Raw genomic sequence first — 27,520 nt, forward strand, 5'->3', positions numbered from 1 at the left:
GCCTACATTAATAACTTTCTGTACTGTTAAAAAAAGAGACGAGAGTACTCAGAAATAGCTATATACACCACATTGTCTCCCACCACAATTCAACTGGAAACAAAATCAACTGTGATATCATCGTGACTTCTTTCTAGACACCAACTAAATACTGTTTTTAGTGTGTGTTTTTTCACATAATTATGTTAAAAATTCTAAATAAATGTATTGTTGAGATGTAGCTCAATACTGTATGAAACGGTATACTATTTTCATAAATAAGTACTCATTAAACAGTAAGCTAAGCAATATATTAAGGTTCCATTCCAAACAGTTCAATAGAACATTGCTATGATTAATACTCAAAAAGCGCCTAATAATGATACTAATAATATACTTTGAGTCTAGTGGGCATAGCATTATATTAGTTATACTATATTATCTGCAACTTGTGGTGGCTCAGGGGGCTTTGAAGGAAAGAGTCGATAATTTAGAGAGAAGCTCCTCAGGCCTTCTGTCTCATCACAGAAATGCTCCAGGTGCCAAGGGGAAGGAGCTTCCATCTGCTGCAGCTGGAAGAGCTGTACACAGAGGTACCATTATGTCTGCGCCAAAGAGATGGGTAAGAGTTCTGACATATTGAAATGTGCTGTTTGTTTGTCTACAATATTTACTGTCCATCCAATGACTCCACCCTCCACTCCACACGAAGCTCTGTAGAAACAAAACAGGGTATGCAAGCAGGTCGCTCCGTGTATCTTCTGGTCATTTGATTTTCTACTAAATAATAATAACATTTAAGCTAGATTTTCATATATTTTTGTTCAAGGGTAAAAAATGAGATACTTAATATTTATTTTGCATTTGTGGGCGACCACTCATTCCGTCTTTTGTATACTGCCTTTCCTATCACGCAGAATAAGAGTTCATCTGATATACTGCTCTGCAAATTAGTTACAATCACGTTTCTTCATACTGTTTGGCTGTTGCATATATTTGTTGCCAATAGCCTACATCTTGTTTAGAGCACAACAACACACTTCTCGGGGAGGCGGAGTAGCCGGCAAGATCCCTTGCATTGTTTCCTGATAACAGCGGAAAAAAGACATCAAATACTCCGTCATTTTTGGTCATACAGAGAAGAGTAAGACCTCATTTGAAACTGTAAAGTAGCCTAATTGTATACACACAATTACGACAAAAAGATTTTGTAAAATAAAGAAAACAATGTGCTCTTTCTGCCATCTCTGTCTCCATGAACAACTTTCTGAAACGCGTCACAAAAATAAACCGAAACTCAGCGAATACTTGCCTCACAGACATGAGACTGTCTATAGAAAGTTTGAAATTACTACATCATTTTCTGATTATGCAATCCGTATGAAACCAATGAGAGGTAAGGTTACTCCTGTCTGAGCTGATTATAATACGCAGCAGACTATTCATATGGTAATCACCCATATGAACATGTAAACTATGGGTGATCGCCATCACCTCGATAAATAAAAGCACCAAGCTTCATCAGGTTATAGTTTACTTTTCATCGTTTTTTGGAATAGTTCGCGCTGTGAGGAATAAGCCTTAAATTTACCTCAGAGGAAGAACGAGATGCGATGCGCGGCTTGATTCAGCGGCGGAGGATATCATTTATGATGAGGTACTTGCATTAATTAAAGTGTTTGTTTTTTTATAAACTTGTACACATACCACTAGTTGGGCTTTTCCCTAACTATATCCTACATGGAACACTGAATCGATGCAGGACTATAAATGATCTGGAAGAGCGACAGCTGTTATTAATATGATCTCGCTTCAGTACATCATTTCAAAGTACAGCCTATATTGGGCCTTAAGACACTGCCGTAGACTAATTATTACAGTGAAAACTTAAGCAAAGTTTTATTATAAATTGTATTAGTTATTTTATGTTGGGTTGTTTTTCTTACTATAAAACACAAATTATGGTGTTAAAAAAAAAATTCTGCTGTTGCTTGTAATAGTTGTTGCATCTGAGGTTTTTCTTAAATAGGTCTTTTGAGAATAAAATGAGTACACTAAAATCAGCAACCGTGAGTATTATTATAGACCTACTTTCCTCCATGTTGTTTTATGTCACATATATATAAAGCCAAATGCTGTTTTATTGGATATAAATAAAGCCATCTCTGATTTGTCAATAACATTCATCAGCCGCTAGTACATGACCACGCCGAAGGATTCTCGTGAACAAGCTTGGGTCGCCTGCCGCGTCTCTCCGATTGAAAATGAATTGAGCTACAGTAGCAGTTGCCACGTGTACCATATAGGACAAAAGACTAGGGAGGGTTGACCAAAGTGGTGTTTCAGGGCCGCCCACACATGCAAAACAAATAATAAAGCATAATCTAATGTTTTTACCCATGAACCAAAAAATACGAAACAAAACCCTCTTAATTCCCTTAAACAAAATGGAAAACTTACCGAAAATCCAAAGACAATGCTGTGTTCTGGGCTAAATGCGCCCGTTGAATGTGTGTACCCTACAAATGATGGTATTTTACATATGATGACCAGTTGAGAACTCGTGAGGAGCTTATAAAATCCCTCCGCTTGTTTGGTGTGCACCACCACGGTTTGGATGGCAGCGTTCACACTAATTCAAATGAACCGCACCAGGGTTAATTTTAATGTAACCAAACATGCCAAGTGTGCGTCGCACAAACCATACTTGATGATATCTACTTTTCCTACTACAATTCTTGTGACTATTTATTCCTTTCAAGCATCAACTGGAAGTGGCAGGTATCGTCAGCTCTAGACAATATGTATTAGTCTAGACACAATAGTCCGTGAATGCTCTGTGGCATGTCATCCGATGCTGGGACTAGATTCCCTCCATCATGCATTGCTTTTTTCCATCAGAAATTGCCATCATAGAAAGTGGTGGCTACACCACTGGAGATGGGTCTAGTCAGAAACAAAAGTGCAAGCTGATCTTATATTGCGTTTTCAATGGGATTTTCTAATTTATGCCTTTGATTCTTCTTCCAAGGCTGCACGTTTCAAGAAGAGACCTTCTCTACTAGATGTCCGGATCACAAGGTAAGCAGGTGAATTGGTTTTGCACACAGCAACGGACATCTGTGATCTAAAAGACATTGTACCATGAACTTCAGTGTCCTTGTAACATTCTACCACCTCCACAACAACAGCCAGGAGTGAAACTAGACAGAGTTCCTCATCAGCACCATCTCTGAGGGCAACAGATGAGCCCTGAGCATATCTCACCCTTATCGGTCTGCTATTGACTGTGCAGCTCACGACTGACAGCAGAAAGGGGTGGTAATTAGACATTCTAGGCTCTCTCAGTCTCCTAGTTCTCCTTTAGGAGCCACAAACATTAAAGGAGACATTTCGAAGTGCTGCCTGATGATTATTACTGGATCGGGAACAGACACATTTTTCACTCAATGTCTTGGCTCTTGCATGAATCAGAAAGCCATCCCAAAAACAAAAACAAATCTCATACTGATTTTGCACATTACTAATCCTAAAAGGGTTCTTAGAATGTAAAGGAGCAGTTCCAGTTGTGTTTCCACTTGAGCCTGGTACGGCACGGCACGATTACAAAACCGTTCTCGGCACGGTTGTCTAAATGGTTGGCTGAACCGTGCTGGTATAATCCGTGAAGTGACGTCACAACTCAAAATTGGTCACTTGTCTGTTGCCTGGCTTCCAGTTTCTCTGTAGCTGGCTAAGCGCTCTATTTGAGCGACCACAAATTAATAATAAAATGAAAAGAAATATCTGACCATCCTCCATAACATGCTCACTACATATCTCATTTATATATCTATTTATAAATGAAACGGTAATTGTACCAGCTGGTCCGGATCGGCACGCAACGTAACGGTTACGCAACCGTTCAGCCCGACAGTGGAAAAGCGTTTTATGTCATTGTCCGGTCAGGCAAAAGAATCTGAATTGATTGGAAAGTAATAACGTTCCTCTCCTCAACAATCCACATCACTATCATTCATATTTGTAAAACAAAAACAATACGGCAAGTTGCACGGCAAAGTTTAATACTTAGGGTTTGTATTAAGAAATGTAGGCCTGGTTTCACAGACAGGGCTTAGATTAAGCCAGGATTAGGCCTTAGTTCAGTTATTACATTTAAGTAGCTTTTATAAATGTGCCTTAGGAAAATAAACATTACTGGTGTGCATCTTGAGACAAAACAACGGCAGTGAGATGTTTTAAAGATATGTGCAAGTAGCTTTCAGTTAAAACAGCTCAAACATGCATTTTTAGTCTAGGACTAGGCTTAAAACTTGTCTGTGAAACCGGGCAAATATTTAGTAATGCTCACCTTAGCTTAGTTTCACATGCGTCTTCGTTCTCATGCTGTTGCATTTGCTTGTGCATTCGCCACCTACAGGCAATCTGTGAACTACAACTGAGGTAGGTCAGGGAGAGAGAAAGGAAAAGCGATAGACTGAACAAGAAAGACTGAGAAAATGGGCATGGCGGAAAGTGAGAGAGAGAAATGATATTCAGCAGCTTCCTGTCTGAGACCGTGAGGCAAAATCTGAATGGAGATCAAAACACCATATCCTTCTCTCTCCAGCTCTACCCCTCCCTTCCTCTTTTCGCCCTCCCACGACAAAGGGAGAGGAGAACAGAATGAGAGAGAAACAGACAGACAAACAGAGCAGAGGAGAAAGTTCAGAACAAGCAGAGCACACATCAGCAGGGGGATCTAAGGGCTTTGGGTCTCTGGGATGCCAATTTGCCGCCTTAATGAAAGCGAGCGGTAGAGATACCACCCCCGTCAAGGTCTCCTAGGAAATCTCCTCCTCCTCCTCCTCTTCATCTTCCTCTTCTCCTCTGTGCTCACACACACTCAGCGGCGAGCTGTCTTTTAGGTTCACGTGGCTTGAGAACATGACAACAGCAAAGCAGAACTTTAAGTCAGGCCGAAGAGGGCAGCACAGCAGGCAGGGCAAGAAAAACGGCTACCGTTCTTTCCCCTGTTCTTGCCATTTTGAGGAAATCCTCAAGGAAATATTCTAGCCAAGCAACAAAAGAATATTGTAAGAGTTTTGAGTGAACTTAGGTTCTGCATCAGAGTCGTTTTGCCATTGTTACTGACACTCGGCAGAGTCGGCACACATCTCGTATTAAATTGGGTGCTCAAAAAAATCAACTGTGCTTGGTGATGAAAAACAGTTAAATATATTTAAAAAAGACAAGGCCAATCACAATTCAGTATCCAAATGGTTGTAAGAAAAAGGACACAAGAGCAAATCTTGCAATGAAAGTCATGGCAAACATTTCATCAATGTCAGTCAAAAGATTCTCTTAAAAAAAAATTAAAATAAAACCTGGAAAAGCCACCATACATGTAACTTCAAAGCAAGCAGTGAGGCAGATCATGTGAGGCACATCCAAAGTTAACTGAGAATGGTGTTAATACCAGATTAGTAAACAGATTCCTATCGAAGTTAAAGGGAAATTCTTTCATTAATTACCCACCCTCATGTAGTTCCAAACCCATACGACTTTCATTCATCTTCAGAATAGAAATGAAGATCTTTTTAATGCAATTTGAGAGATTTCTGTCTCTCCATTGACAGCTATGCAACTACCGTTTTGACGCTTTCAAAAGTTTGATTGTAAGAGATTGTAAAACTAATCCATATGAATTGAGCGGTTTAGTCCACATTTTCTTAAGAGACTTGATCGCTTTAGATGAAAAGATTTAATTTAGGCTTTTATTCACATAAACATTGAATAGCAAACATAAGCTCAACCGAACCTTGACAAACGAGAACAAACCTCTTCAGGAAGCTCAAACATGCTGCGTTACATGAACCTCATCGGTTCTTGCTGAAGCTCAAATGTAAGAATGAACCCCCTTGTTTTCACACATCAAGTTGATGAATGTTTATATGTGAACAAAAGCCTAAATTAAATCTGCTCATCATATAAAGCGATCGAGTCTCTTCAGAAAATTTGGACTAAACGTCTCAAATCATATGGATCAGTTTTACAATCTCTTTATGAACTTTTTGAAGCGTCAAAGTGGTAGTTGTGTAGCTGCTTGTGTAGGAGGGGCAGAAAGTTCTCAGATATCATCAAAAAGAACTTCATTTGTGTTTCAACGATCGAAAGAACGAAGGTCTTGCGGGTTTGGAACGACATGAGGGTGAGTAATTAATGACCGAATTTTCATTTTTGTGTGAACTGTCCCTTTAAGCAGTTCGCGCTCGACGTTTGTTTGCAACACGAGAACGTGATGAATATCAATGCAGTCCTCCTGCCTAACAAACACTGTAACCAGGCTGCGGTTAAATCGCGCTGTGAGAGAGATACTGATTACCAGCGCTGAAAAGCAGAAGGATTAGTTCAGAGATCAGAGAGAAAGCGAGAGATTGGACCCAGAGCAGAGGAGCGAAAGAGAACGAGAGCAACAGCAAGAAAAGCTGCGGAGGAGGAGAGGCATAAAACAACTATAACATCCATGTCAGCGCAATTAGGAAACGGTCCTGCAGTGTTATTTTCGAGAGCGGGCCGGAACATCCCAAATCAATGCAGCTTATATTATAGGCTATTCAATATTTTTGTAATTATTATTATTAGTTAATATTATGTAAACATAAGCTAAGATCATTTAATTTCAGCAAATTTGTGTAGGCCTACATCACATTGATTATCAGCATTATATCAACAATCTTTACGTCAGTCATCCGATTTTTTTTGGTTAATATCTTGTTATGAATAAATGAATCAATAATGACGTGCTTAACATAGCATTTATACATCAAGACAATGGACAGAATGGAAATAACAAGCTAGTTAGCCATTGCTCTGTGGTAAGTAATCAACTTTTCATGAAGGCGGCTCATTTGGACATTTTAAAACATATCTTTTCAAATGTTGATATTATCAGACTGATGTTGAAATGATCAAACAGATGGAATGTTATCAAGTGAAACAAATGAATATCAAAGAATTAATTAAATCCATTACTTATATGCCTACCTTCTGTTATTTGTGCTGTTGTTTTCCCACCAAAATGATGTCACTTCCTGGAGGATGATATCATGTTTGTTAAAGGTATATTACAAGACCCAAAGGAAGGAAAGTAATATTGGGGATGCAGTAAAACATAAAATGACTGCGGATTAAAACAATATTCCTAAGTAAACATGTTTTGTTTGTTCCATTTCCATCGGAGTAAGAAAAAAAGTGAACACCTGGAAAGCTAAACAGTGAAATAACCGTGATATTGTACCTAATATGACTTCCATCTCTAAAAATGGAGAAATCCATACATTAAGATATATAAGGTGGCTTAATAATGTATATGAACGAGGAATATTTCAGCAAGCCTTTCTCCACTCTTACGCATTTCAAACGGATCTGTTTTTCAGGCGTTGTAATATATACCGGCGCATGAAGACTGGTGAATGTCAGCTATGCAGTAGAACAAGGACATGCGTTTGCCTGTGCGCTGCAAGTTGCTGTGGACACAGAGAAAATCTGGGGCTTCAGTCGAAGCACAAAAATACTGTAGCAATACCCACCCAAGATCAGATCACCTCCGAATCCATCCGGCCCGGCCCGAACAGAAGATCCTTCATGACCAAACGCTGAAAAAGGGAAAGACACTTTTGTTATGAATCTGAATGTGCCATTCTTCCATTTTATCCCGTATTCTGGAGCGGATGTTATCAGTCGGGGACACCTGGTGGTGGATTTGGCCTCCTGCCCCAAGCGCTGGTTGGCACGCTGTGGAAGGGGGATTGAAATTTGAAGATGTCATGCAACACTGGATGTATTTCAATGGACACTTACATGTTACAAAATAGAAGAAAAAATTTAATTGTACATGCTGTGCTTTACAGGTCTGAATATTCTGATATCATGAGGGGGAAAAAATGCATTATTTTAATATACTGCTAGGCTAATTTTCATGTGCATTTGAAGACAAAAAAAGCACCACTGAGATGTCCAACAGCGCATCCGGATGGAAAAATATCCTGCGTTCGTATGTGTTGGGGGGTCACGCATTGTAATCAGTTATGTAATCGGATTACTTTTTCAAGTAACTAGTAAAGCAACACATTACTTTAACATATCTGAGCATTTCCTTCAGCCTTGAAGCTTGTCCATTTCACTTTTGGTGCAAAAGGACCTTTAGATTAGCCAAAAATATAACTTTTTTTTGCTATTGAAAAACCCAGAAAAAGTAACACTTTTGAAATGCATTACTTTCCATAAAAAGTAATGCAATTAGTCACTTTTGAAAGTAACTCCCCCCAACACTGCGTCCGTATTATGTGTATCAGCTTCTCAGAATTAGGAGAGTTGAACCAAAAATATAAATTCTGTCATCATTTTCTCAAAACCCTTATGACTTTCTTTCTTCTGTGAAACGGACAAAAATGCCATATTGTAGAGCAACAGCACATTTATAGCAGGGTTTTATGATACTTTTTGTCATTTTGGAGCTTGACAAACCCGAGCCCGCATTCACGTTCACTGAGTGGAAAAGGGCAGCTTGGACATTCTTCTCAATCACTCAAATGAAGAAAGAAAGTCACGTGAGCATTAAAAAAACACATCTAGATGAGGAAATAATGGCAAAATTGTAATTTTGGATGACCTTTAAGCTTACAAAGCCTCAGCACACTGAAGAGATCCATACCACAAACAGATTTTACATTTCCGTTCATGTTATTTGTGAAACGATGCAGAAGACAACGTGAAAAACTGAACACGAGAATCCATAGTCATTTAATCAGATGTATATGTGACTAACATACAGTATTATATGCTTCACTTCACTGCAGTATTACAGGTAAGGCCGCGCATAGAGACGACAGAACCATCACGTAATTATTTGATTCCTACTTCTAAGTAATTGTGTATATAAGTATTTGATGCTGTTTAAATGTAAGATGTGATGTACTATTATAATTGTGTATAGTATTTCTTAGAGATGTTTATTTTCTATAAAACAAATATGTTATTGCTTACAAAAGTTATTAAAACAATGAATTAAAAGGACTGTTTTTCGGAATTGTGTTTGTCCACAGCTCACATTGTGTTCGCTATTTTCTTTTTATGTGACGCTGCAGTGAAATATAATAGATGTGTGAACATGAACAGCTGTCTTTGGATTTGAGATCAAAATCAACGTTTTGTTTTGTTTTCGTGCGTCTTTGTTGGCACTCGACGCAAAGTAATTCAGTGCTATTATCCTTAAATATGTCTCTGTCTCACAGCCAGTGGTCTGAAATTACATCTGGAGGCATGCAGAAACAGATCCGTGCCTTCTTGCTTTCTTAACACCTTTATTTACTCTGCTGGGGCTTCTGCTGGTTTAGCGAGGTAGAAACAAACCCATTCTATTTCAAGTTGAGTTAGTCACATCTCATCACCAGCACACATGACTTTCTGTATTTATTTCTAGAAATTATACTTTTCCTGTATGAAAGGAATATTCAGGTAACTATTTTGCCCTCTAGTGGTTAAAAGTATTCGTGCATGTTGCGGAAGAACCTTGTTTTGGTTGTGCTTCGGCTCTGCGTGACTGTGCGGATGAATATTATTAATCGCACTGCTCAGACACATTCAGTACCAGTACGATATAAACAGTTTAGGCTTTATAGAGAGGATCTCAGGCTGACTAGCTGCTACTTTAGCTTTTCCCATTTTCCCAGACACCGTAGCCTACTTCCTTGAAAATAAATTCAGAGCTACAACAACCGACCTTCACAATATATAATGCTTTACAATGAACTCTGTCAGAGAGCTAATTATGGCACTTTATCTGTTCAATAAAATCGGCTACCTTAAGCCCCATTCACACAGCACTTTGAACCCGGCAAATTGCCGGCAAATTGCCGGAACGCCTTCTGTGTGAACGCAAACACGACCCGGGTTTAATGCCGGGATCGATGCCGGGTTGGGGACCTAGTAACATTGCCGTGTTCAGACCCGGAACGCGCGCTGTGTGAACAAAAGCCAGGACAAATGCCGTAAGGGGTGTGTCGTAGTGATGATGCACGAGCCTTCGCAATGACGTAGTTATCGTGTTACTCTGTTAGAAGAAAGTTTGTGTTCGTCATCGATACAAGAAAGAACGAAAATATGTCTGCAAACTGGACTGAAGCAGAGACCCGAGAGCTCCTTGCAATCCGCGCCGAAGCTGAGATCGTTCGCCACCTTATACGTCACATCATAACGTCACGCGTCTATCCGGGACATACCCGGGTTGTGTGTGAACGCGCTCTCTGATTCCGGCAAATCACTGGCAGTGTGAATGAACCATTTTCAAACGAACCCGGGTCAAATCCCGGGTCACTTTATCCGTGTATTTTCCGGAATCTCTGTGTGAAAGGGGCTTTACTCACCTGTTGAGTAATAAAAACGCCATATCTGCATCGCTTTTATAACATTTCAAACCCCTTCTCTACATCTCTGGAAAGCCGAGCCAATGTTGATTCTGGGTTTTCTCTGTTGCAATAATTACTTTAAAAAAAAAAAAAAAAAATGTGCCAGTAAACTCTCCTCCTGGAATGTAGCCTACGTAATTTCCCGCGAAAAACATCAAGCTATAGGCTAGGTCCTAAAAAAAAAAAAAAAAAAAATTATAATAGGCTTACCATTGTGAAGCAGGGTAATATACCTTTTGAATGAAGGACTGGTAAGACATCTACTCTGTTTTTCTTTTTTTAAATGTAAAAATCAACAGTTAGGCCCCTACATACTGTAGCCTACCTTTACATCGGTCATATAGGCTACTAATTTTCGGTTAATATCTTGTTTATATAAAAAAAAAAAGTAAATTAAGTTAATAAAAAAGCACTTCATTATTTATATATTTTCTAGACTATCAAAAGAATGTTAAAAAGTTGCCATGCATATAAAAACCAACACGGTTTACTCTTAATAAATTTAAAAAAAAAAGAAATATTTAATTTCTGCACACGCATAGCATAAAACATTTTCACCGTTACTTATATATAAATATATATAAAACACCCGTCTTGGGAACACAGTTTAAGCTTTCGGTTAAAATTCACCTTTATTAGGAAACTGGCTCGTCTAAATGTTATTCAACAGAGGTTTTAATTCACAAAATTATCCTAATTTTGGAACTATTTTTATGCAGAACTATAACTGGAATTACACTACTGTTCAAAAGCTTGGGGTCGGCAAGACTTTTTAATTAAAGTCTTGTGTTCACCAAGGCTGCATTTATTTGATCCAAAATACGGTGATATTGTGAAATATTACTACAGTTTAAAATAACTGTTTCCTATTTGGATATACTTTAAAACGTAATTTATTCCTGTGATCAAAGCTGAATTCTCAGCATCATCACTCCAGTCTTCAGAGTCACATGATCCTTCAGAAATCATTTCAATATGATGATTTAATGCTCAAGACATTTCTGATTATTATCAATGTTGGAAACCATGCTTTTTTTAATAGAAAGTTCAAAAGAACTGCATTTATTTGATATTGATATACCATTAAAAATGTCCTCCACAAAAAAAAATATATATATATATATTCTATGGTAATCATGTTTTGCCCATAACATCAGGAGTCCTCAATATTTCATTACAAAAGACTTTTATTTACAATCTTAAGAATAAATCAAATAGAAGACAATATAGGATATACTATATCTGCAAGTTTAAACACATTTCATCTTTGAGACTTGATCACAAGCACTACAGAAAAGTTAGCGTACAAGTAATGAATGTCAATTGCAAATCTCACGGTTACTGCGCATATAAAACGTGTCTAGTAATCATAGCGGTGGCTAGAAATGAAATATAAATATGGTTCTTCTCTCCCTAACAAGAGCTGCAGGCATCACATCTTCTCTTTGGATAAAAGACGTTAACGCTGATGTCTTTTGCTTTATGATCAATTCTTCAACGACATCCGATGCAGATGAAATTATTTGGATACCGACTCCAAATGGAAGACTTGCAACCACACTGGCTGGAAACACAAATTAAACAGTGGATCCGATGGCTCTTTTCGTCTGTATGCGACTGTGCAGCCCACTCACTAAAAAGTGCAAATGGACACAAATCCAGTGAACATACTTTTTCTTCGAATCATTCAAACCGGTTCAGTTTCAGCAGCACGACAAAAATCGAGCTTCAAACACTGCTCACCTACAGCGTCAGACGAATCATAAATACACTCCGTTAAAATATATACAAAGAAAGAACTTTTATAAAGCCTTAATTTTCTCTAATCAATATGCAGAATTCCTCCCAGACGAGAACAGGCAAGTAGGAACTACTTTATTCAACTCGTGGTTGAGAAGCACTTTATTCCCCCCCCCCTCTATCGTAATGCTCGTTTCTCTCAAAAGGTGCTAACGGTAAAGCAAAGCTCTACAATACATGTCCAATTCAAGCACCCACCGGACCGGCGTCCAGCTCACCCCACCAAAACACCATCTAGTGGCCAAAGTCAGCACTCACAGTGCATCGTTTCACGAAGTAAAACGGAATAATAAAAATACCATCCGTTCGATCTTTGCGTGGGGCGTATAAATAAGTTAAATAACTGATTTCATATCAAAAATGTCAAGAACTGGGTCCCGTGCATCTTATGGGATATGCAGTCGTGAACTGTTGGGGGAGAAACAAAAACAAAAAAAAACGTCTTTGCGTTCCCGGATGTCATTGACTGAGGCCTGAAGTGAAGAGCGTGTTGATTCTCAGCGGAGAGATGTTGGGGTAAAAGTGCTCTTGTGTGTCGGTGCGCAGTCGGCTAGGTGGACGTGACGGTCGTCCCGCTGCCGAGTTTGATGATCATCTGTTGGCAGTCGTGGAGGGTGCGCTTGTCGCCCAGTTTCTCCAGTGTGCGGGCGGCGTCGACCAGCATGCCCACCCTCTGGCCCGGGGCGGACAGGAAGGAGGGGGGCAGGTAACGGCACGCCAGCATCACGGCCTCGGCCTGCTCACGCTGGCCTGGATGAGTCTCACACTCTGTGACACACACACACACACACACACTAAACGTAAGCAGGGTGCAAAACTAACACTCAATGGAGTTACTTGCCTAATGGCTGATGACTTTATTAGTAACTGCAATACAATACATGATTTTAAAAAAAAAATTTATTGAATAAAGTGGTTCAAATTAAACCATCAATTAATACTTTTGTGACCCATGCATTTTTTTTACCAATTTTTTTTAAAACTGAAAAAATAAAATATCATAGAAAATATACATGATATGATTATACATTATATAAATTCATAAAAACTGTTGAAAACTGTTTTTACTAATATCTCTCTCTCTCTCTAAATATAAATATATATATATATAACCTTTTCCATTTAAAATGTCTTTGTTAAAAATACAATTGTTTACATCAGAGAAGAATTGTTTGTTTGAAATACTAATATATATATATATATATATGTGTGTGTGTGTGTGTGTGTGTGTGTGTGTGTGACATACATGCCGGTACATACATATATATATATATATATTAGTGTGTGTGTGTGTGTGTGTGTGTGTGTGTGTGTGTGTGTGTGTGTGTGTGTGTGTGTGTGTGTGTGTGTGTGACATACATCCCGGTACAAATATATATATATTTGTGTGTGTGTGTGTGTGTGTGTGTGTGTGTGTGTGTGTGTGTGTGTGTGTGTGTGTGTGTGTGTGTGTGTGTGTGTGTGAGACATACATACCGGTACATATATATATATTAGTGTGTGTGTGTGAGATACATACCGGTACATGCATATATATATATATATTAGTGCTGGGCAACGATTAATCGCATCCAAAATAAAAGTTTGTGTTTACATAATATACGTTTTGTACGGTGTATAATAATTTTTTATATATAAAAACACACACGTATATATATATAATAAATATTTGCATGTATATACTGTATATATATTTATACATAATATATTATACACACAAATTTGTCAGGCTCAGTGAACAGCAATCACCTGTTCTGCTTCCAGGCGTGCGGCGGCGCAGACTGCGGTCCAAGAGCTGGTGTGTGCGCGTTGGACTGGCGCCCGCCATCAGCCGAGCTGTGGCTTCATGCAGGAACAACTGCAGAGAGAGCGAGAGAGAGAGAGAGAGAGAGAGAGAGAGAGAGAGAGAGAGAGAGAGAGAGAGAGAGAGAGAGAGAGAGAGAGAGAGAGAGAGAGAGAGAGAGAGAGAGAGAGAGAGAGAGAGAGAGAGAGAGAGAGAGAGAGAGAGAGAGAGAGAGAGAGAGAGAGAGAGAGAGACATTGAGTTACACAGGGAATCAAATGAACGACAGTTAAACCTAGTATGCAAGATCCAGATCTGTACTTCCTTACTGAACAAGTGTGCACCGTTATTGTGCAAGCTTTTTTTGGAAGCTAATTTAAGCAGGTGAGTCTGTATAAGAAAGATATGTTTTATTATAATAATTAATTATCCGAGCTAGAGGACGGGTGAAAACATGGTATGTAGCGTTTGATGGTCATCTAATATTTTGGTCGTACTGCCTGAAACAGGACAAGAAGAGGATTAGTTAGTTCAATGAACTGGAGACACGAGTATGAGCGTGTGTGCGTGTGTGTGTGGTGGACTCGGGCTCACCCTGCGCATGGCCGGTCTGAAGCTCTGAGCGAGCTTGCGGAGGGAGCTGAGGTCCTGCTGGAAGCCCTGCAGCTCCACAGGTGAGGCGGCCGTCGGACAGCTCTGCTGGGACACCACCTGCTGCTCCCGCCACACGCTAGTGCGCGTCACCAACAGCAGATCGCACAGCAGCAACTGCACCAGCTACAACACACACATGGACAGCACATCACACACGCTGCTTCATTCCAGAGGAAAGCCTAAGGATATGTGTCTTCGAGAGCTCAAATACCATCTGTGTGTGTGTGTGTGTGTGTCTGTGTGTCTGTGTCTGTGTATGTGTGTGTGTGTGTGTGTGTGTGTGTGTGTGTGTGTGTGTGTGACAGCAAAAACAAGCTCAAATAAAGAACATTTTAATGTTGTTAAACTATATTTTAGCATGTTAAAACCATTAAAATTAGGTTAAAACATGCTAGCAATGTGCTAACTAATGCTAGAAACGTTAAATTATACTAACGAAGTGGTATCTGTCTGTCCATCTATCTGTCTGTCTGTCCATCTATTTGTCTGTCTGTCTATCTATCTGTCTGTCTGTCCATCTATCTGTCTGTCTGTCCGTCCATCTATCTGTCTGTCTGTCCATCCATCCATCCATCTATCTATCTATATCCATCTGTCCATCTATCTCTGTCCATCTATCCATCCATCTATCCATTCATAGTGTCTGGTCAGGCTTTATCATGTAAACAAAGTTTGACGTGAAAAAAGTAATCTAGTTATTACTGTTATTAAAATGTAGAAAGACAGCACAAACACACTTTTAAACCAAAACACTTGACAAAAAAAGTTTGTTAAAGGGTTCAAATGACAAAACCACAGATACTGTTCAAAACGAAGACAAAAAGCATTGTGACACATTGTGCTAGTGTTGTTATTGTTCACTAAAACCTTAAGAAATGGTTGTGTTAACTGAAATAAAGCTGGAATTAAAATACAAATATTAGATGGAAAAATTAAAATTGGAAATGGTAGACTAACTGAAATACGTTGAAGTTCTAAAATCATGCAAACAAACTGAAACTTAAAAACAAGCTAAAGCTAAATAGAAAAATAAAAACGAATAAAAAAAAAAGACAAAAAGCACATCAAATTATTAAAACAGAACTAAAATTAAAATTAAAACAAAAAATAATAATAGCTACATTCAAAATCGAAATAAATACTATCAAAACAACACTGGTTTGTGGTTGTCAAGCATCATTTGAACATGTCCGTAGACAATATGAGGAACTCCTACCACAACACCTGTGTGACCTTGAGGAGAACGGACTTCACACATCATCCTGAGACCAGTCGTTTAAACCTGTGCATTTATAAACGTGCTGTGTGTGTGTTCAGGAGAGGCACTGCGGCGCAGCTCTGTATTGCACTGCAGGAACATTGCACAGTTGAGGCACATGCAATGCAACTACAATGCACTACAGCCCTGTCCAAGACAAAACACACACACACCGCAAACCGGCAATGTGAATCTAAACGCCTCGCACCCGAAGTGAGCCATTACCTTGTCTAGAGTGCTGCTGGTGCAGTGTGGGCCGAGGTTCAGGCTGTCTCTGAACAGGCCGCTGGCTTTCTCGCAGTGGCTGAGGCTGAGCTGGTAGCTCCCAGGTTTGGCCAGCAGGGAGCGCACCGCTTTAAAAGTGTTGAGGCAGGCTTTGGGCAGCGGACTCCTGCAACACAAACAGGAAGAGTTTAGCACAGGCCGAGCTATAAAAGAAATAAACCCACACAAAGCGCACATCAAATGAAGCGTTGTTCCCGGACGGCCGGTGGAAAGATAAGCGCGGCTGTATCAACAAAACGCTGATTCGCCAGGAAAACCACTCTGATGGGGAACTGATAACTCTTCTCAACCAATTTCATCTTTGTTTACTTGTGGTAATGATATTTTTGGAAGTAAAAACCTGAGAGTGGCATTAGGTTGTGTGTCAAATGTCACTCACTCAGCGGCCTGAAGGCTGAGGGGCAAGTGTTCCACCGCCGGGTACAATCTCTCCGCCGCCACGTCATCGCCCTGGAGCCAGTTAATCACCACCACGGCCACAGACGACCACCATTTGGAGTGAGGGTCACAGCCTGGAGGTCAAAGACACGACGGTGAGATCACACATACACAAAGTGACTGACTAACATGTGCTTCAATGGAAACATGCTGAGATGAATGCTGGGAGATATGAAATGTGATGACCTTAACATATATTTGCATTACCGCTTTTTGTTCAAGGAACACGCCAACTTTTTGGGACTTTCGCTTATTCACCGTATCCCCCAGAGTTAGATAAGTCCATACATATCCTTTTCATCTCCGCGCGTGCCGTAACTCTGTCTGACGCACCCACCGCTAGCCTAGCTTAGCACAAAGACTGGAGGTAAATGGCTCCAGCTAGCATACTGCTCCCAATAAGTGTCAAAATAACGCCAACATTTTCCTATTAACATGTTGAGATTTTTATAGTCACAGTGTGTAAATACAAATCACAACATGTAAATAGGAAAATGTTAGTGTTATTTTGTCACTTATTGGGAGCAGTATGCTAGCTGTCCCTCTTTGGCTAATGTATTTTCAAGATGGAGGCGCAACATGGCTTCCACCATTCGAGCAGCTCACCCGTGTGTATTATAAATGGCAGATTCTACGCTTACGATAATACTTGATTAGTTGGTAGAAGTAATTATACATTAATAAGCACATATCATTTTGAAAGAACAAAGTGGTTTTTGCTAAGAATCAACTTAAAATACATTGTTGTTAAAGCTACAATGTGTCATTTTTTGTAACATGTGCAATCACAGAAATTACTGGTATTTTGGTGCCGATGTGTAAAGGGTCTCTAAAAAGCCAGAGCGCCGTTGCTTGTGTGAACAGCATATGTGTGTATTTACCGGTTAAGTCAATCTGGTCATTTTACGGTAATTTACTGGGATTGCTGTGTGAAAGGGGCTATTGAGAACATGATCCAGGAGTCCTCAAAACAGCAGCTCGGGGGGGCAGAGCAGAAGTGAATGCAATCTAAGGTGATGGTACCTGTGACGGTGGCCATGTTTGATCCGATGGCGAAGGACTGTGTTGTGGCTCCTGCTGCGTCTGACGCGCTGGTGAGTAACTGCAGGTATTCCAGAGCGTCCGCGTATTCCCTGTCCAGACAAACACACACACAACTCAAATTCACACTCAAACCACAAGATAAAGTGATAACACGGATTTAAAAGTGTAACCAAATCCTCAACTTTGTTATATTTAGCAACCAATGCTGCCAGTTAAACAAACATTTTGAAAAAAAAAAATTGCAAGAAAATCTTGTTTTCCATAAATTAACCAAAGTCTACATTATGATTTAACATTTCAATTGAAGATTTAGCTATTTTCCATAATAATTATAGAATATAGTGTAAAATATAGTGTAATTTTGGACAAGCTCTAAACGTTTTAGACCCCGTTTACGATATAACGTCATCCACTTGTGATCCGATCGACCAAAATCCGTCATTGCGCTGTGCGTCGGGTCAGGGGTTCGTCTTCCACCGTAAACCGATGCGGAAAGCTAGTGATTATAGTTTATAAAGTTTTAAATATGGATATTTTTCTTACACAAATGCATGGCTTCACTTCAGAAGGCCTTTATTAACCGCCTGGGGCCATATGGGTATTTCTTATAATGGATGGATGCACTTTTTTGGGCTTCAAATTTTCTCCAGCCATAAACTTGGATATATAAAGCTTGGAGGAGAGGAGACAGGACATTTTTTTTTAATAATAACTCCGATTGTATTCGTCTGAAAGAAGAATGTCATATACACCTAGGATGGCTTCAGGGTGGGTAAATCATGGGCTAATTTTCATTTTTAGGTGAACTGTCCCTTTAAGTGAAAGCAGACATCATCAGTATTATAACGGCACAATAGAAAAGATAGACATCTCTTCTAGAAACCAGTGTAGCTCTGTTTCCTATAGAGATTCGAGCAAACTAGCGCTGAGAATGACACCCACCCGTCCCCATCAGCGAGGGTCTTGTCGCCTTGAGGCTGTGCCACACAGTAGAGGGCCTTTTCCAACAGATGCTCCCGAAACGCCTGGGTCACCTGAGCCAGCGGGTCGACTGCAGACAAAACGCAAGGGTGAGACTGGGGAATCATTATCACGAGCACATTAAAGCCTGGTTTTCTGGGTTCAGTGCTGACCTGAGTTTCCTGCCTGGCTGTAGATGCTCTCTTTAGGGGTGCTGCGAATGGACCAGTCCTCGTCCACAAAGAAACGATGACCCAGAGGATGACACAACCACTGCATGGCAGGAGGGACGCTGCCGCTGGGCGAGAGACAGGCCTGCCGAGCGCTGCTTAAGAACACTCGCTGCAGAACATGAAAAGAAACATCATATCTCCGCTTACCATATGCAGCACAGAAACGAAATATGGACACATCATCAAAACAAGAGGAAACGAACAAAACGGCACTGGATGAAAAGAGACTGACGCCGTTCCAAAACCTAGTGAGCTTTCTATGAAGGCAGCATTTTAAGCGCCACACGGACACTGACGTTGCCAAGTCTGGTAGCATTGCTAGCATCTTGGCATCAAATTCAAGCTCAAATAAATCCGAAGTCTGAATATAATTAATTAAATCCTGGAAACTACTGATAAAATTACAACAATCAAGTTTCAAATGGACCATTTTACCCAGTGCATATTGGGTAAGTGTATGCGTGATGTGCAGTTTTATGCTTGTTTAGAGCATCACACTGTTAGCTTAGCAACATGCTAATGGCAAGCTGCTCTGGGGCTGTATAACAGAAACATCCCAACGCAAAATCCATTTAGTAGCCATGCTAATTTCACTTAGGACATTAAAGAATTCAGACATTTCTGTAATACAGCTTAACGTATTCTATTGAAGCCAATTTCAGACACATCATTTCAAGTCATATGAGACAAAAAGTTTATTAGAAGAAATTATGATATACCAAGTCATAATTACGACATCAATTCAAAATTGACATGCATATGAAAAGTCAAAATAATAACAATTCCTAGTGAAAAATAAACCTAGGGGTTAATAACACATGGTTACCGAGTCGATCGTTCACTGGGATGCGTTTTCATGATAATCGAATGTAAAGAGTTTTTTTTTCTAAAAACTGATTGGCTAATAACGCTAGTATATGGGGCATAGAATAGGTAAAAGTAAATCGCTAGTTAATACCACTAACAAGGCTCAAAATAGCCTCACACTAACACGGTAGCATAATGAGGGTCCCTACATGCAAACCGAAGCATTGAGATCTTTGCAAGTCGTTCGTGGCTCGACTAGTCGAGACTGTTTTCCAAGATGGCTCCTGCCTGTATACGCGTAATGTACTGTCTTTATAAAGTATCTTCTAATTAAACTGTCTGTACACTTACACAGTTCTCAATGCTTCGGTTTGCATGTAGGGACCCTCATTATTCTACCGTGTTAGTGTGAGGATATTTTGAGCCTTGTTAGTGTATTAACTAGCGATTTCTTTTTACTCATATTCGATGCCCCATATACTAGCGTTATTAGCTAATCAGTTTTTAGAGATAAATCTCTTTACATTCAATTATCATGGAAACGCATCCCAGAGAACGATCGACTCGGTAACCATGTGTTATTAACCCTTAGGTTCATCTTTCACCGGAATTGTCCTTTAAGTAAATTATGAATTAGAATGTCATAGTTTTGAGTTTTTATCTCACTATCATGACTTGATATTTCACAATTATGACCTAGCATGTCATAATTTTCAAAATTTTGTGTCATAATTTTGACTTTTTATATCATAATTATGTTGTTTTTTTCTCGACACATGCATACTAGAAAGTTTCAATCTTGTCCACTGTCTGCGCAATTTCTATCCAGAAGTTACGAAGGCTAAAAAATGCCTTTGTACTCATTTAAGTTGCGAATATACAGAGTATGTGCGCGTCTAGAAAAGTCATGTTGCACGTCTAGGGTATGCGCATGCTATGCTAGCGTACACACACACAAAAACAAAAAACTTTTGAGGTTCTGTCTTGGTCAAGATTCGCAGCTCACTAGATATTGGAGCAGGGCCTGTGAGTGTGACGAATGTGTGTGTACTAACAGTAGTGAAGTGAATCAGGCGGGGTAGACTGCTTTTAATCCGTAGGGCTGCAGACACACAGATTTCTGCCAGTGTGGCGACAGGGAGACAGTCTCCTGCACACTCGGCCAGGTTAAGAGCGCTCAGAGCCATGTGGATGGCAGAGAGGTGGCTTCCTCCGAGCTTGCCTGCACACACAGATCAACATCAGGAGCAAATATGATTAATGGCTAGAAGACTGTCAACACACGCTTGACAAACAACAAACGACAGAACAGAAGTCATTGATTTACAGTGGAGAGTAGTTACGGATTTGCGATCAAATGCGTATGTGGAATTTTAAATCGAATTAAAACGATGGTCCGATTTAGACACTACAAGTAATTTTGCAACTACATGTCAACTTATTCTATAAACCCTAACCTAACAACCTACTACAGGCTCGAATAATAGTTACTTATAGTTAGTAGAATGTCTAAAGTGGACCATCAAAATAAAGTGTACATAAAAATGTATTCAAAATATCAATAAAAACTCTAACAGCATCTCAATGATAATAAAACAACACTGTTCGGTCGTGTTAAAACATTTGAACTGTATAAGACTAGACCATGACCACAATTCAACCATTAAAACGAGGGAATGAAACCGCACAACTTGGCCATGATTTAACTAAAACAAGCGAACAAAATAAGTCTTGGGATTTAATTCTTAATTGGTTTTCACAGTATCTTTTATCTTTCCACCCGCATGTCATGCATGGGCTTTGTCTTCGTTAAAACCAATTTCTGTCAAATTGGCAATAAAGAATAATTATGTCAGAAAAGATTTTCATAATTGTTAAAGGGATAGTTCACTTTAAAATGAAAATTCTGTCATCATATACTCACCCTCAAGTTGTTTCAAACCTGTATGAGTTTCTTTCTTCTGATGAACACAAAGGAAGATATTTTGAAAAATGTCAGTAACAAAACAGTTACCAGGTCCCGTTGACTTCCATAGCAGGAAAAAAAAAAACTATGGAAGTCAATGGGACCAGTTAACTGTCTGGTGACTGACATTCTTCAAAATATCTTCCTTTGTGTTCAGCAGAAGAAAGAAATGCATACAGGTTTGAAACAACTTGAGGGTGAGTATATGATGACAGAATTTGCATTTTAAAGTGAACTATCCCTTTAAATTATCATTGGCATTGATTAGCCCCCCAAAAAACCTAATATGCTTTCCTTTCAAACGTATTGGCAGTCGCTCGTTTTGTGTGGATATATTCATTATTCGGACATTTTACCATGGTGAATTAGCGGAGGGTGACGGCTGCTTTATGAACAATTTAAAAGTCCTGTGCGACGACCACTAAGAGGCCAAATGCGACAACCGTGCGCAAATGTCAGAGATAATAAAACGGCGGCTCAAGGGCACACAGAACTTGTTTTTGTGGTTAAAAACGTGAGATGCAGGTCAGTGAAGCGAAAAAAGCAAGGTCTAGAGATGCGTTTTTTAAAAAGTTGACCTTATTTTAACTCGAGCACCACGTTTTTAGAATGATACAAGATGCTGCAAAAGACACGACAAGCAAACACAACAGTCAAACACGTTCCTCTAGCGAGTTTACATTGAAAAACAATGGAAAAGTAGCACAGTGGAATGGAAAAATGCGTTCTGTGTGAAATTGCCCTAACAGTTGCTCTCCACAAGGTTACCCGATTCCTCTATGTGCTAAAGCGACTCACCGGTCATGTGGAGTTGGTGTAGACGGTGGTAGACCAAGGCGGCATCACGGCAGCTCTTGCGGGCGTCTTCCTGAAGGGGGCGGTTGGAGCGAAGGGCTCCGGCGCGGCTGGCTAGCCAGCGGCCCACCCACAGTCTCTGCAGACACAGACGCAGGGCGGACCACAGCACAGCACAGGTCAGGTCCAGCTGAGACGTGGGCAGAGGTCGACCAAGAGCTTTGAGGCACGTCCAGAGGTTCTGAGAGGCCTGAGCAAAGTCTCCCTGCAGAAATACGTAAAGAGCATTATAGAAACAGAGGCGTAGAAAGGGATCTGGTGAACTTGGACTCCCGGATCAAACATGGATACGTGCGAGAGAGTGTTTTATACCCTGGCTAGATCCAGATCGGCCTGCTTGCGGTGTCTCCAGAAGAGGACGGATGATTCGGAGTGAGGTCTGGTCACAGGTTCTCCGTACACGAGCAGTCGGATCAAAACTCCAGCGACCAGAACACCGTTAAGCAGCCACACCATAAGAGTGGGCAACATCCAATCCATCCAGCCCCAAGAATCGGCTACACATATCAAAACAAGATCGGTGTATTAAAGGCTCATTCAGTAGGGACTTTTATTATGAAACCGTAGTCATGGTGATATGCCGTTAGTAGGGCTGTAACGATTAATCGCGATTAATCGCGATTAATCAAAATTCAAAATAAAAGTTTGTGTTTACATAATATATGTGTGTGTATTGTGTATAATTATTTTGTATATATAAATACATACACATGCATGTATATATTTGAGAAATATTTGCATTTATATACTGCATATATATTTTTATATGATTTATATTATATATAAATATAACTATTTTATATATAAATAACACATTTTTATTAAATATATACATGCATGTGTGTGTATTTATATATACAAAATAATTATACACAATACACACACATTTATTATGTAAACACAAACTTTTATTTTGAATTTTGATTAATCGCGATTAATCGTTACAGCCCTAGCCGTTAGTGAGCAGTGTGTGCAGTTGAACTGCCGCTATCTGCTGTGTCTGAGTGATCTGTGCGAGCTGTCAGCTGTAAAGTTGTTGATTCATGTTTGTTCTCGTGAATGCTGCAGATGTCATGTTGTTAGTCACTGACCTCCAAAGTAAGCCAATTTGATTATAGTTGTGTTAAATATGATCTGAACAGAGTTATGCGTCTGTGACATATACGTGCATGCCCGGACATGTCCCGTAGAGATCGTTCTGTGTTATTCAGATCGGTAATATTATTTAAAGCGTGATTATTCATTCTTTATTAAGCTGCAGATCAGTGTTATGGGTTATTAATGATGTGATGTTGGTCTGTTAAGATGTTATAATACCAGACGAGTGATTATCGTCATGTTTGTTCGAATGCTCTTCATATGAGCCATGAGGTTATCCATATATGGGCACTGTATGTTATTGATGACAAATGGTCACTTACAGCGTGTATTTTCCTGTGGAATACCTCATTTCTGTTTATTTAACTGGATGTTGAGTAGAGAAATGTCAATGATGGGAATTAAGAATAGTTATTTTTCATTATTAACCCTGCATGCTTATTATATACATACATTATATATATATATATATATATATATATATATATATATATAGTTTATTCATTATCTTTATTGTACTTATTTTCCAGACTATGTACATCATTGAATATACTTCTGTGGTCCATCCATCTACCTCCAATACACAGTTAGGCTTATGTTTACACGGAAACGTTCTGAAGAGAAAACGCAAAAGTGGCGTTGCGTTATCACTTTTTATTCTGTGTTTAGACGAGCGTTATGGGGGGGAAATCTGCGTGCATATGGTGAAGCAAAAGTGTGTGAAGTTCAATGTAGTGTGCACTCCAGGCGGCTAGGTGGCAATGTGGAGCACTGAAAGTGAAAGAGACGCTGACACAGTTTTTCATGTTTAATACGGTAAAGCTGCTGCTTTCAACCCTCGGTGCTCTTCGCGTGTCGCTCAAAAATGACAGATTTTTTTTTTGTCAATGAAATTAATACTATATTTTAGTTTGATAATGTTTTGTTATTTTCCTCTACTGGCGCATGCCTGTGACGTAAACGCGTACGCGACGAGAGCCACCGTGAGCAGATCGGTGCCTTCACTGTCTAGCAGACTTTTTGCGTTTTTACCCTTTAGACGGGAACGCGACGGTGGAGCGTTTTTAATATTTCCACTCTGGAGGGTGGTTTCACTTTTTTGCGTTTTTAAGCCCCAAAAACGTTGTCGCCGTCTAAACGAAAGGCACATCCGATAAAATAGTTTTACGTTTTCACCCGCGAGCGTTCTCGTGTAAACAGGGCCTTAATCTGATGACCTGTGTCTGCTCATTATTTGTGCTCTGCCCGGCACCCAGAAGGGTTTACTCATTCATTACCTAATCAGAACCTAACAGCCTCTCCAACAATCGGATTGTCCACATGTCAGAGAGACAGCAACACAGTGTCGGCCCACATCCGGGCCGTGTGGAATCCACGTGTACCAGATGTGAGCCATATCTGGGCCGACACCATGTTGCTGTCTGGGGTAGATTGTATATCAGGGCCTTTAGCTCATGAGAGACACACAATGTTCAGAATACCCAAAGAACAACAACAAAATCAGGCCAAAACGAAGTTCATTTGGAGTTCGAAACAGCTTGCCAAACGCATTCAAACTCTGTGGCGATCGCATAATAGTGTGACTCTGAGGCCCCGCCTTCTTTAACGAGGACATTTTCTCCAGTTAATTTCTTCCGTTCAGTCCATCGAGGTCAGATGCGAGTAAAAAACAAACACTGGACAGCAGCTTTATAGTAGAAATTGAAGCTAACTCTAGCTGAAAGTGACACGGTATTTAATGTTTAATAATGTAAAGCTGCTTGGTTGAAAGCAATCTATTGTATAACGTGCTGTATAAATAAACGTGATGTGTCAGATGTTTTTTCACCGCTGTCATTTTTGTTGTGTTCATTTTGTTATTGAGAAGAAAGCGTGAAGCGCATATTTACATATTCATCTCAACAGCATTGGGATGTTCGCTAACAGTATATCGGTATTTCAACTACTTTTATCCCCAAGCGAAGACTGAAAAAGCACTCTGTGAGTATATCGGGATCTTAAAGGTTTTGAGTATACCTGCTTCCTGCATTGCCAGCATACTCCTTCCCGTGTGTCCTGAGACAGACGCCCCAGAGCTACTCCAGCCGCCACACAGCAGAGATGCCAACGGGTTGAAGGACAGGAAGAGCATGGTGAAGGCGCACAGAGCCATACGAGAGCGATCCAGCATCCCTCCAGCCCTCTCCACCACAGGCTACACGAGAGAGTAGGACATGATGGTGTTAAACCGTGATACGCTTATTCTTCCCGGTTCTTGACCACAAGCAAATTAATTAGCCACTACACGCTAACACATTCAATTGCTTCGTGACCAAAGCCAATTCATTAAAGGCATGACAGGAGAAGAGGATCATCAGAGTTTCTGCTACCTTGCTGTCTTCCACCATTGGGCTGTCCGGCTCAGAGTCGCTGCCGTGGTGCGAGTAGGTGCCGCTGGACTGAGGCGAGCCGATATCTGACGCTGGAGGGGTGGGGATTTCTGGTTTCACGTCCACCTCCATGGTCACAAGGTCCTTTAGAGACTCTGAGGAGGCAAAGAGACAGGTCAATGCAAAGACACCCACACCCCCCCTTGTGAAAAAGAAGTGCACTTTAAGGGTACTTCAAATCTTAAAGTATATGATTTTTTTTTTAAACGAGTAAAAGTACACTTTTATGACAGTTTCTTAACACACTTAAAGGGATAGTTCACCCAAAAAGTTAAACTTAGCCCATGATTTATTCACCCTCAAGTCCACCCTGTATATGACATTCTTCTTTCAGAGGAATACAATCAGAGTTATATTAAAACATGTCCTGGCTCTTCCCAGCTTTATAATGGCAGTGAATGATCGTTTCTGTTTTGAAGTCCATAAAAGTGCATCTATTCATGATAAAAGTGCTCCTCACGGCTCCGGGGGGTTAATAAAGCCCTTCTGAAGCGAAGCGATGCGTTTGTGAAAGAAAAATATCCATATTTAAAACTTTGTAAAGTCAAATTACTAGCTTCCGGCCAAACGAACATACAGATTTGACTTAAAGGGGTGGTAAAATGCCCTTTTCACAAGATGTAAAATAAATCTCTGATGTCCCCAGAGTGTGTGTGTGTGAAGTTTTAGCTCAAAATACACCACAGATATGTTTATATAGCATGTTAAAGTTGTCACTTTTTGAGGGTTTGCAAAAACGCACCATTTTGTGCCTGGCCCTTTAAATTCAAATGAGCTGCTGCAGAGGGCGGGGTTTCAAGAGCTAGTGTGTGTGTGTTAGCAGCTGCTATTACCTCACGCAGACACACTAAAATAACAGAAACTGTTCTGCCTTTAATGTTAAAACGGAGTCAGACAAAGATGGAGAGACTCAAGAAGAAGTGACAACATGTAGAATGCAACAGGACGTCTCTGAATGGTTAGTTGATGAATTTATGTTGCTGATGTGGAGTTAACTATCTTCAAATTACGATATTCTGTCATGATAATCTATAAATCGCTCGTATAGGAACTGTTGTGAGATGCACACAGAGTGATTTTCTACTGCATGTGAAAAGATGGATGCTAAAGTTTGAGCTGACTTACAAATGTACTCTTATACAACAACTTTTCCTCTCCTCAACATGGACTGTGTGTTCTGGGGGCGGGGCTTATGCACATTTTAGGGTTGCTGATGTCACTAAACCGGGAGGAATGTCGTGTAGTCTCTACCAGCCGTTTGTTGTAGTCCTTTTCTTTAAAAGCAAATATCTTCCTTTGCTTTGAACTTTGAGCGTTGTAACTTTGCAGATGTTGTTTATGCTCAAACAGCAACATTACACACTAACTAAAGTTAGAAAATTTGAAATCATAATCAACCATCCCTTTAACTGTAAAGCGCAACTTATGCGAGTAACGCAACGTCCTGCTGATATTTGATACATGACACACTACACTACTTCCGA

The 27,520-nt window shown here is 40.0% G+C and overlaps 2 protein-coding genes across 3 annotated transcripts in view; one reads left to right on the forward strand and one right to left on the reverse strand.

Annotated features, from left to right (window-relative positions):
* rai1 (retinoic acid induced 1) overlaps positions 1-9,029 on the forward strand; it is a 58,911-nt gene extending 49,882 nt beyond the window's left edge. The window contains exons 3-5 of the mRNA XM_079620499.1: positions 508-601; positions 3,011-3,060; positions 7,398-9,029. Coding sequence (XP_079476625.1) covers positions 508-601; positions 3,011-3,060; positions 7,398-7,406 — 153 coding nt within the window. The 3' untranslated portion in view covers positions 7,407-9,029. The remainder of the gene's footprint in view (positions 1-507; positions 602-3,010; positions 3,061-7,397) is intronic.
* A 2,416-nt stretch (positions 9,030-11,445) lies between these two features.
* Positions 11,446-27,520, reverse strand: part of srebf1 (sterol regulatory element binding transcription factor 1) — a 31,322-nt gene continuing 15,247 nt past the window's right edge. Inside the window, exons 7-19 of one of the 2 annotated variants that reach the window (XM_079620620.1) lie at positions 25,977-26,131; positions 25,624-25,801; positions 22,822-23,006; positions 22,453-22,714; positions 20,744-20,910; positions 18,822-18,990; positions 18,631-18,739; positions 17,668-17,777; positions 16,586-16,718; positions 16,147-16,312; positions 14,604-14,786; positions 13,977-14,085; positions 11,446-12,995 (exon numbers count right to left, since the gene is read on the reverse strand). In XM_079620620.1, the coding sequence (XP_079476746.1) occupies positions 12,778-12,995; positions 13,977-14,085; positions 14,604-14,786; positions 16,147-16,312; positions 16,586-16,718; positions 17,668-17,777; positions 18,631-18,739; positions 18,822-18,990; positions 20,744-20,910; positions 22,453-22,714; positions 22,822-23,006; positions 25,624-25,801; positions 25,977-26,131 (2,144 nt within the window). In that variant the 3' untranslated portion in view covers positions 11,446-12,777. The remainder of the gene's footprint in view (positions 12,996-13,976; positions 14,086-14,603; positions 14,787-16,146; positions 16,313-16,585; positions 16,719-17,667; positions 17,778-18,630; positions 18,740-18,821; positions 18,991-20,743; positions 20,911-22,452; positions 22,715-22,821; positions 23,007-25,623; positions 25,802-25,976; positions 26,132-27,520) is intronic. The other variant, XM_079620621.1, reaches the window with a different exon arrangement.

Source organism: Phoxinus phoxinus (genome assembly GCF_949152265.1).
Source record: "Phoxinus phoxinus genome assembly, chromosome: 1".
In the NCBI taxonomy this organism is placed as follows: domain Eukaryota; kingdom Metazoa; phylum Chordata; class Actinopteri; order Cypriniformes; family Leuciscidae; genus Phoxinus; species Phoxinus phoxinus.